The sequence below is a fragment of the Gastrolobium bilobum genome, unplaced genomic scaffold (genome assembly GCF_033153095.1).
Source record: "Gastrolobium bilobum isolate Gb01-03AN ecotype WA unplaced genomic scaffold, APGP_CSIRO_Gbil_v1 utg20910, whole genome shotgun sequence".
NCBI lineage: Eukaryota > Viridiplantae > Streptophyta > Magnoliopsida > Fabales > Fabaceae > Gastrolobium > Gastrolobium bilobum.
In genome coordinates, this window is record NW_026895854.1 from 2,462 (window position 1) to 14,284 (window position 11,823).

At 31.5% G+C, this 11,823-nt stretch overlaps 1 protein-coding gene across 1 annotated transcript; it reads right to left on the bottom strand.

The window, feature by feature from the left end:
- Positions 1 to 5,833: 5,833 nt before the first annotated feature.
- On the bottom strand, positions 5,834 to 9,960 carry LOC133296447 (protein DETOXIFICATION 12-like). Its single transcript, XM_061495436.1, has 7 exons — positions 9,606 to 9,960; positions 7,389 to 7,933; positions 7,156 to 7,242; positions 6,938 to 6,994; positions 6,591 to 6,829; positions 6,304 to 6,509; positions 5,834 to 6,149 (listed from the first exon to the last, which is right to left on the bottom strand). Exons 1-7 carry the CDS (start codon positions 9,873 to 9,875, stop codon positions 6,072 to 6,074), a joined length of 1,482 nt encoding a protein of 493 aa, XP_061351420.1. The 5' UTR covers positions 9,876 to 9,960; the 3' UTR covers positions 5,834 to 6,071.
- Positions 9,961 to 11,823: the final 1,863 nt, after the last annotated feature.

Genomic DNA, 11,823 nt, shown 5'->3' on the forward strand with positions numbered 1-11,823 from the left:
AATCAAAAAGAAATTAAATTTATGAATTTTTATCTAAAACCATTATATAAAAATAAATCAAAAAGAAATTATATTTATAGCAATTTTCGATGGAATTCGATTTCCGTCGAAAACTTTTATATAAAAATAAAGAAAAGAAATTAAATTCATGAATTTTTCGACGGAATTCTATTTCCGTCGAAAACCATTATATAAAAATAAAGAAAAAAGAAATTATATTTATGAATTTTTCGACGAAATTCTATTTTCGTCGAAAACCATTATATAAAAATAAATCAAAAAGAAAATATATATATCAATTTTCGACGAAATTCTATTTTCGTCGAAAACTTTTATATAAAAATAAATCAAAAAGAAATTATATTTATCAATTTTCGATGGAATTCAATTTCCGTCGAAAATTTTTATATAAAAATAAAGAAAAAAGAAATTAAATTTATGAATTTTTCGACGTAATTCAATTTTCGTCCCATTATATAAAAATAAATCAAAAAGAAATTATATTTACCAATTTTCGATGGAATTCGATTTCTGTCGAAAGCTTTTATGTAAAATTAAATAAAAAAGAAATTATATTTATCAATTTTCGACGGAATTCAATTTCTGTGGAAACCTTTTATATAAAAATAAAGAAAAAAGAAATTAAATTTATGAATTTTTCGACGGAATTCTATTACCGTCGAAAACCATTATATAAAAATAAAGAAAAAAGAAATTATATTTATGAATTTTTCGACGAAATTCTATTTCCGTCGAAAATCATTATATAAAAATAAATCAAAAAGATAATATATATATCAATTTTCGACGGAATTCTATTTTCGTCGAAAACTTTTATATAAAATAAATCAAAAAAAAATTATATTTATGAATTTTTCGACGCAATTCTATTTTCGTCGAAAACCATTATATAAAATAAAGAAAAAAGAAATTATATTTATGAATTTTTCGACGAAATTCTATTTCCGTCGAAAATCATTATATAAAAATAAATCAAAAAGAAAATATATATATCAATTTTCGACGGAATTCTATTTTCGTCGAAAACTTTTACATAAAAATAAATCAAAAATAAATTATATTTATGAATTTTTCGACGCAATGCTATTTTCGTCGAAAACCATTATATAAAAATAAAGAAAAAAGAAATTATTTTTATGAATTTTTCGACGAAATTCTATTTCCGTCGAAAATTTTTATATAAAAATAAATCAAAAAGAAATTAAATTTATGAATTTTTCGACGGAATTTTATTTCCATCGAAAACCATTATATAAAAATAAATCAAAAAGAAATTATGTTTAGCAATTTTCGATGGAATTCGATTTCCGTCGAAAACTTTTATATAAAAATAAAGAAAAGAAATTAAATTCATGAATTTTTCGACGGAATTCTATTTCCGTCGAAAACCATTATATAAAAATAAATCAAAAAAAATTTATATTTATCAATTTTCGACGGAATTCGATTTCCGTCGAAAACTTTTATATAAAATAAAGAAAAAATAAATTAAATTTATGAATTTTTCGACGGAATTCTATTTCTGTCGAAAATCATTATAGAAAAATAATTCAAAAATATTGATCACCAAATCATATGATTATTTTATTTTATTTCACATTACTTTTCGAGATCTACAAATCACAATTAATGTACTGATCACCAACGATAATTATTGTACCGTTCAAAAATAATTATGATTGGTACATTAATTGTGATTAGTGATTGATATATTAATTGTGATCAAAATTAGTTATGATTGGTGATTGATTCATTAATCGTGATTAATGATTGATATATTAATTGTGATTGGTACATTCATTAAATAACTTTTTGTACTTTGTTTTTTTAATTATTTATTGTGAGTGGTACATTCATTCTGATCGGGTAATGAGATTGTGCAACGTCGCGCACCAAGTGCCCCATATCTTTTTTTTACATTTTTAATATTTTTTTTATTAAATTGTATTATTTTTAAAATTCTATGTAGTTATATATTATTAAAATATACTTTTGTTTTTAATATTAAAATTTATTTTTAAAGTGGATATTTTTAATATTTTAAATAAGTTTTAATCCTTGTGTTTGTACAATTGATAGAAAGATGGCTGACAAGCACGTTAAGCCATTTAAATATTGTTATTGTGTTTTTTTCTTAAATTTATTTTAAAACATGATCTTAAAATATATATGATCTTAGGGATTCACTATGATGTGATTTTTTTAATCAGGCACTTCCCCAACCGTGGATAGTTTCAAATTGGAAGATGATGCTCCTGATGAAGAAAATGGTCAGAGACAGAGAAAAGGACCAAGGGTTCAAGTTAATGCGAGCCTTGATCAGAGAGGAATGTTTAAAGTTCATCCATTTAAAATCAATATCTATGTGTATGAAGAAGAGACTTTTGGTTCTAAGTCTATAAATTTATTACTCTTAGGTTTGAGTACAATATATATTTATTGTACACCACTTGCTAATTGTTGTATAAGCCTTTTGTAATACTTAGCTTAATATATAATATTGACTTTTATGCATTTAATGTATTAATTGAGGAGATTAGATTTTGATATATTGTTTACTTTGATTATATTTTTTTATCAGGTGTAGTACAAAAAATTGATATTAATTTTATTGAAGAAAAATTTTACAAAAAAATCTCTAAAATTTTTCGACGGAATTTATTTTCGTCAAAAATTTTTAAATCAGTTTTCGACGGAATTTCATTGATTCTCCGTCGAAAATTTTCAACAGAATCTGTTTTCCGTCGAAAACCACCACATCAGTTTTCGACGGAATTTCATTGATTTTCCGTCGAAAATTTTCAACGGAATTCATTTTCCGTCGAAAACCACCACAACAATTTTCGACGGAATTCCATTGATTTTTCGTCGAAAGTTTTCCACAAAAATAAATTCCGTCGAAAACTTTCCACGGATATAAATTCTGTCGAAAATTTTCCACGGAAATAAATTCCGTCGAAATTTTTCTACTGAAATAAATTCCGTCGAAATTTCCGTCACAAATTTTCGACGGAATCTTTAATTCCATCGAAAAATGGGTTATCTACGGAGGAAAATTCGACGACTTGAATTCCGTCAAAAATTCCGTCGAAAACCTCATTTTCGACGGAATTTATAACATTTTCGACGGAATTTTTCCGTCGAAAAAATGGACTTTTTTAGTAGTGTCTATTCTAGTTAGCTTGAAAAAAACGAGCAGAAAAACCATCAATACCTGGAGCTTTGAAAGGAGCCATATCAAATAAGACAGTTTTTATCTCCTCTTGAGTAGGGATTTTGGCTAACATATTGGAATCTGGATGTAGTCGAAATGCATCTACTACTAAGGCGATATCTTCAACTTCAACAATCTCCACTGGAACCCAACTTTCTTTACCCGAGACACATCGAGCAGTTAAGCGAGACAGAGATTGACATTGTTGTAATCTCAATTTCTTGTATATTGTCTTTTTCAATTCATTAAAGCTACATTGCGGGCTCATACGAAATACTTTTGTATCTCTTTCAAAAATTTGCCCATTAGAACCAAATTTTTCTCTCTCATAGTAATAGACTAATGCAATTATTAAATCATTGTTATTACTCATTCTGAGAAAATTTGGGTAAAAAAAACACAATAGAAATTAACTGAAAAGAACGAATCCATACTGATGTAAAATAAAAAAGCAGAACAGAAATTAATTAAAGAGAACGAACTTACAATGATGTAAAAAAAAAAACACAACGAAATACTTGTCCGATAAATTGTTGTTGTATTTGTTATGACTTAATTGGTTCTTGGTGTGGTTTGGTGTGGTCAGAATACATGGCTAAGTCATTGAATCTCCTTTGTCTTTTATAAGATTGAATCTGCACTTCCAACCTTGGCAAGACCAATTATGTCTCTTGATCAAAATGAATATGCTATTGTGGGGACTGGGGTCTCTCAAACAGAGCTTGGTATGTTTTTGCTTTTGGTCTTGTTATTGTTATATTAAGATTTCCGAGGAATGAAATCTTTAACATTTTCTTGAGTCCATAATTTATGTAGCTGTTGTCTATTGATATAATATGCATTTTAATTTAACCAGATATATATGTGTGTGTGTGGGGGGGGTGAAAGATAATTCTATTTTGGTATGTCTTGAAGTATAGTGTTTCGAAACTAGTTGCGGCGAAGATCTGATTAAGTTGTCAAAATTTGTTTTTGTGGTTAGAATCATCATACTTTCAACGCAAGCATTTGAAACATGATATGGGTGGAATTAGGTGGTTTTTGCATCGATAAATTTATTAGATGTATTTTGTTGATATATTATGCAAAAGACATATTTGGGCGGGCTTATGGTTTTCTTCTTCACTACACTCTTAATTGAAAGATCTTATCAAAGCTATGAAATTCAAGGTCAAAATTGAGATGTGAAATTGAATGGATACATCTTTTAACTGTTTGATAGGGCTGTAATGTTAAAACTGACTACAATTTTTCATTTTCCTTATTTATGATTGTTATTGATTTTTTGTGCTTACTAATGCAGAGGCAACTAGAGACTCTAGAAGCTCAAAGGGCTGGTCTTGAAGACATTCTTAAAGAGATGAAAAGAAAGGTACACGGGGTAAAGCATGGTTTTTAATCGAGTATGTGTTTTCTTTAGAGTAAATAGGGATTACACATGTGCAACACCCAGAAGATGACTAACTATTCTAATTCTATCCACTGATTCCTCTGGGGATTTTAGTCCAGTATGTTTATATTTTCTTCCATTTTTATCATAACGTCATGCATTGCTCCACTCTTACATCTGAAACCTGTGCTATGTGAGGCTGACGAGAGTTATTATTGTTGATGGATGCCTTGTTACTTTCATTATGGTTAGTTGTAACCTATATTTCAAATTCTAAAACTTGCAGCCGTTAGGTATATTTGTCACTGTGCTTTCACTTTTATCAATATATTTTGTTCATTCCTTGGTGAACACATGCAGTATAACCTCGTTATTCTTGGATTAAAGCTGCAAAAAGTATTTAATTTTGAAGTAAAAACAAATGGAATAGAAAATTTCGGACGGTAAATGAATGTGGAGAGCATGAGTACTTATTATTAACCCAACTTTACATTTTTGTGGAGTTTAGTTCTTTCTAGGCAGAAGCATTATTTTCTTTGTGGATTGTTTTTGTGATGATATTGAGGATTACGTAGCTACATGGGATTGACTGGTAATAAATTGTCAAAATTTATTTCTTTTACTTTGTGAACAGAACGGGATTTATGTTCATATGTGTTCAGTACAGAAGGCTAATATATAATTAAAGCATATAATGATTGTGCATGTTAGAGTACTTATAAGCTAGAAATCTTTTCTTGAGCTGGTTTCAAAAACAATCTACGTTTAAAAAAAAGGGTTTTTTTTGTCACTACACATGAAATTTTTGCAGCAGATACAGAAAAAATGGGTTTTCTTAAATTTTATTTTTTAAAAAAGGGATTTGTGGGTGTATCCTGCCTTTTTATGTGTTGTTGCAAAAGCAACAGAACTATATTTTTCTTTTAAAAAATACAAACATGAGGGGAAAATTCAACATTTTTTCTCTTAAATATTTTTTCCTTTTAATTACTAATTTAAAATTTTTCTTAAATTTAAAAATATTGTACAAAGCACTAAATACTTGATAATATCCTCGCTAAATATCAGTTCACACACATAATCAGGTAAATGATAATTGGGGTTTGCATTTGTCATTTAACATGACACAACAAACTTTCTTACACATACAATATTTTGTGGAGCCCATACTTTTTGAGGAAAAAAGAAAAAAAAAAAATTACGGCACGCCAAACGAATCTCTATAACATTACACAATTACTTTTCCTACAACGTAACTCTTATAAAACCCATTATTGATAATTTGCATTAAAAACAGTTCACATAAACCAACGTATAAGTTCTTATACCTAACCACTAAAAAAAAAAAAAGAAGTCATTAATCTTTAGTTCCAAACCTCCAATAAAGGGAATAAGCTACTACTCCTCACTCATGGAGAATTGTCCCCATCATTAGAAGATTTCCCCTTAAACATGGGATTCAGATACCAGTCTATTATCTGCTGAAAATTGACCATCAAATAATCTCTTTTTTGCCATGATTGCCTGCGTTGGTTAGACCACACAACTTTAACAAAATGCATTAAGGCACACCCCCATGTTAGTATTAATGCCTAAAGACCTTAACAAGGACATTCGGTTTTATACTTTTATTAAGAGAAATCAAAATGGTAGCCAAATCAAAGTTTAGAGGGCATACCTGTTGTTCCCAATTGATGCAACTTGTTATGATAGAAAGCAGAACACATTGAACAAAAGCACCACTTTGTATCCCAATCCAAAGACCTTTTCCTCCCAGTTTTAGCCAAAATGCCAATGAAGCAGCAACTGGAATTCCACAGAGGTAGAAGGCCCCTAGATTGACATAAACCCCTATGTGTTGCCATCCACAACCTCTACCAATCCCTGAACCAAATCATAGCAAAACAAATTGGGAGAAAGCTTGTCTTCTATATAAAATTTACTTTAGACAAGATGGAGGTTTACCATTGAGAACACCTTGTATGTTGTCCAGTATAACAGATAGACAAACCAGAGGAGCCATGACAGTGACATAATCAACAACTTCCTTGTCATTGCTGAAAATATAACCATAAACATTGCGGCAGGCAAAGAGGGTTCCACTTACTATACTTGTCTCAATGGCTGCAAGGGACATCGCAGCCAACACAGCAACACGGGCACCATGTGGATTCCCAGCTCCTAATTCATTTGAAACCCTTGTGCTATAGTCAGAGAGAAGAAAGGATAATTAGTTTAGATATATACTCAAATGTAGCAATATATGTTGACATGTAAAATGAGTAGAATGATTGTGTTTATTATGATATAACCTTGCTGAAGCACCAATTCCAAAGGGTATTGTAAAGAGAGTTGAAATGGTATTGAGACTGCAGAAAAATGACAAAAGAATTAGTGCAATCACATTAATTCACAATATAGGAGAAGATTTGAAGCAGGATGAAATTGCAGACCATGAGTGGCAGTTTAAGAGGGACATGAAAAGCCTCGTACGTAGGAGAAGAAGAAAAAAAAAATGTAACTAACATACCATACGGATAGAACTGAAGTTTCAAGTTGTGGATTTGGTAACAGCCCAGACAGCAAGATAAGCAGCTCAAATGACCACCATTCAAGGCTACAGTCATCAACATGAAAAAAATTACATTATAGAAACTTCTTGGAAAAACAATATAATACATTATAGTAAATTTTTGGGAAAAGGAAACTTTTATAATTTGATTAAATGAATATATACAATTTCAGTTGAAAAAGAAGATTCACCAAGTCATTACTGCAGAAGGGATAGCAAAATGAAAGAACTCTCCAATTCCATGGAACAGCTCTACAGAAATTGGTGCACGGGTTTTTGCACATGCATGAGAGTATCTCATGTATAATCCAAGAAAAATCACATTTGACCAGATTGAAATGCTAATTGCTAAGGCTCCACCAACATTATTCAGTCCCGTCTTGAATACTAAGGCCCAACAAAGAGGTACATGGATACAAAGAGTGACACAAGAACTTATAAGCATGGGAAGAAGCAAACTTTGTATTTGGAAATATCGAACTAACGGCTGCAGAATTGCATATGCAAAAAGTGCCGGAAGAAGCCAAATCGTGAATTCTCCTGCTTCATGTGCGATTAGAGGGTCCTGGCCGACAAAAACTAATATATTTTCCATGTTGATCCAGAGTAAAGACAAAGGAAGACAAACCAAAATGAGAGAGAATATAGCAGTGTATGTTTGCATTCCAATTTTTTGATATTGCTGAGCTCCATAAGCCTGTCCACAAATAGTTTCAAGTCCACTAGCCATTCCCATCTGTTATCATGTACAAATCAGCAAGCTAACATGTTAGAAATAGTTGATAAAGAATGTAAAATAAGTAGTATAAACACAAGCTTTTTTCTTGATATCTCCTAGTATCAGTGAATTTTGGACCTAAAAAATCTAAAATAATAGCTCTACTTAGACCAGTATCAGGTAGTCTGGTAGGAATTTCAGAGAAATCACTCTATAAGTTGAGATTTTATGATCTATCCGGAAAGATATCAGATAGAGCTTTGTTGTTAATTTGTTTTATTTTTGTTTTTGGGGTGCGGTTGGTAAAATTGGGTGCAAGTGTCTGGTTTATAAGGAAAAAGAAAAGACACTGCAGGAGTGAATTTAAAATTAATATATGCGTCGAAGGTTGAGTAACTTTTACATAATTAATAGACTATTCCTTATCTTTTTAATATGAAAATTCATTAAATTAAGATGACTAGAATGCAATACAAAACTAATGTCAATTTTCCTGGGCTACTACAGTCGCCCATGTAGGACTTCCAGCGTATTGTCAATTTTCATTTTTCCTCCATGGCAGGGAGACCCCAATGGAGGCTGTTGGCAATGGAACAGCCATCAATGGATTGGATTAAGTTAGTCTAACCATATCAGATAAATTCGACGTCATCTTATGATCCAAAATCTTAAGCTAATGTTTAAGAGTCAATATTAAGAGAGAAATGAAAAGGAAGATTTTGCTTGAATTTTTAAAAATAGGAGAAAAGAATTAAGAATTTTTGTAAAACCCTCAGATATTTTTCTTATCCTTAAAATCAGAACTTCCTCAATTTGGGGGGTTCGAGAGAAAAAATATTTACTCTCTTTCTCAATTTTTTTATTTTCTCTATTTCTTTAAATTATTTGATGAAACTATTTATGTTTTGTTTTCGATTGTATTGTTTTGAGATAAGTTGTTTACTTTTATATATGTGATTTATTGATTTTTTTAATAATTTTAATTTAATTATAATGTGAAGTAGACAATTTTAGAGAGAAAATAATTTTTTAGATGGAGAATCATTTTTAAATGTAAAAACTACATAAATAATTTTTTAGAAATTTTAAATTTAATTTTATGTATAAAATATAATAATTATATTATTTTTTTAAGAAAAAATAAAATTGTAAAAACATCTTAGTAACTCTTAATTTTTCTTCATTATCATATTTTTAACTTGTACATAAGGGTAAGATAATATATCCTTCATTTTTTCTCCCTTTCTTTCCCTCCCTCTCATTTGAATCCCCTTCCTTTTCTTTTCTTTGAAACTCTCAAACACACCCTAAGAGATTGTGTTTAATGTCCCTCTCATTTATATACGATCTTCACTTAATTCATTACTAATCAAATTTTATTACATTTGAATATCCTAACACGTTCCTTAAAAACAAACATAAGTCATAGTGCAATAAATGTAGAATCATTAAAATACTGTTATATCATCTCTCAGTGGGTAGTGCACTACATGATTAATTAGTTGGAAGGGTTTCTTAGTGGGCACAGTTTTGACAGTTAGAATACCCGGGAGAAAGAAAGAAAGAAAGAAAGTAGCAAATACAAATAGGCCATCAAATAAGGGAATAATCACATGTGAGTTTATATGAAAGAGAATACTGATATAGAAAAAAAGTTGTAGATCTGATAGAGTGGTGAGTAGTAGCTTACAAGAAAACTGAAACCTGTGACCGTAGCAAGGGAGATGGCTAAGGCAGCGCCAGAGAGATAGAGCTCACCGAGATGACCAACTATCATGATTGAGACAACTTGCAACAAATATTGAGATGAAATCACAGCCACCATAGGCCCTGCTATGTGGCAAATCCTCCTCATTTCTAAACCGAAAACATCCCATGTAACTCTCTGATGTACATTAGTCACTGTGTTGTGCTCTATCTCTTTCGCTAATAGACTTTCTTTCATGCTTTTCTCTTCCATCGATCAAGAAGAGACCTACTGAGTCGAGATAGAGAGATGAATCGATATATATATATATATATGATATATAAAAGGGCTTTGGGCTTTGCATAGTATTTTGTATGTTAATATTTACTTTCTCTTTTATTGCTAAGGTCTATGATGGACTATTATGTTTTCACTCCATAATGTACGAGCGGCCAAGTGCGGTTCACGACCACAAGACAAAAATGACAAAGATGTGGAATTTAATATCCACGAATCCTTTGCGCCTCTTACCATTACATGTGGTAATTAAGGCGGGTCAGTGCGTCCCACTCGTCAAAAATGAGATGGGGACGACTTGTCCTACCTCCTTAAAAATATCAAATAGTCTCGTTTTATGATAAATTAGCAGGTCAATTATTAAAAAAATATAATTTTATTCCATTTAATTTTTTTTCAACCGCACACCTTAATATATATTAGGGAGTTATTAATCTTATGTTGCTTGAGATAGTTCTCTCACGTGTGTGAGATAAATATATGAGGTTCACACTTTAAAATAAAAAATAAAAAAAAGTTGACACGAAATTCGATGAGTGTATAATATGAGAGAGCTATCTCCCAACGAAATGAGAAGAATATTTTCCTATATATTAATATTCAATCGCACAGTTTCTAATATCTCATTTTTTTCTCTATAAATAATATTTATCATAAATAAAGGTTGGCGGTGCCACCTAGTATCGGCAAAACGGGTTCGGCTCGGCGGGTCGTTGGGCGGGCTGAGTTTTTTAACCCATCTCAAAAGCAGGGCGGGGCGGGACGGGCTCATTTTTTGGCGGGTTGACGGCGGGCATAGGCAGGTCGAGGCGGATCAGTGTAAAATAGGCTCGGGCTAGCGGGCCAACCCGCCAAACAGGACGGGGCGGGCTGAGTTCTTCAACCCACTTTCAAAAACGAGACGGGACGGGCTGGATCATTTTTTGATGAGTTGATGGCAGAGTGGGGCGGGGCGGGCGGGCCGCCCACTTTCCAGCCTCTCACTGCCACCCGCCCACCACTGCCACCCGCCCACCACTGACAATATTGTCAAAGAAAGAAGAAGTCCTTACATGGGAGGGAAGTCCTCTCACAACAGATTTTTCACTAATGAAAAGAGCTAATTTGAGAGTTTCGGGCATTATGACTGAAGTTTGTTTGTTTTTTTTTTTATATATATTTTAATTAGGACCTGTAGCTACTTATACTTCTTCTATTTTCGTACATGGTATCCCAACAAAAAAGGTTAGTTTGATATTAACAATAATAATTATTCTTTGTGACAAGTGGCATGAAATTTATGGTAAAATGATTTGATATTAACAAAAAAGGTTAATTTGATATTGCAAACATGATTAGTTGCAAAGGCCCTTTGGTGCACTTAACTCACCATAAATTATTATAATTGCAGACGTTTCAGTTTTAAAGCTTTTTATGGATTTTAATAATTGCAGACGTTTCAGTTTGCATGACTTTATGTTTTGTTTATAGTTATTTCCATTTTGTATCAGTTTTTAAGACCATTGATAGTCTTTTATTGTCAGTTACTTTTTGTATTGCCTTTAAAAGGCTTGTTAGAAGGACGTGAAAGGACTTTTTGATTATTGAAGAATGATAATATAGCAGAAAACTTCTGCATTTTCATGAAAGCCTATTTTCCATATAATTTTGCATCATTTGGTATCAGAGCTCAGGTTGCCTTAAAGATGGCTGAGCAGGAAAATCGCGGAGGTCATGGTCGTGGTCGTGGACGAAGAGGTCGTTGCGGCATACGCGGTCAACCTACCGATGGTGATTATTATACTGATGCGAGAGATGCTGAAATTGAGGAAAAGGACAGACGGATCCAAGAACTCGAACAACTGCTTGCAGAGGCACAGTTGCACGAGTCAGATGAAGGATGAGAATCTGAAAGATCATCTCATGAGGAGGAAAGGAGATTATG

Coding starts and splice junctions, on each gene's coding strand:
- LOC133296447 (XM_061495436.1), bottom strand. CDS start 9,875: ATGGAAGAGAAAAGCATGAAAGAAAGTCTATTAGCGAAAGAGATAGAG. Junction 7,934..9,605: donor TCACAGGTTTCAGTTTTCTT/GTAAGCTACTAC, acceptor ACATGATAACAG/ATGGGAATGGCTAGTGGACT. Junction 7,243..7,388: donor CCTTCTGCAGTAATGACTTG/GTGAATCTTCTT, acceptor TGATGACTGTAG/CCTTGAATGGTGGTCATTTG.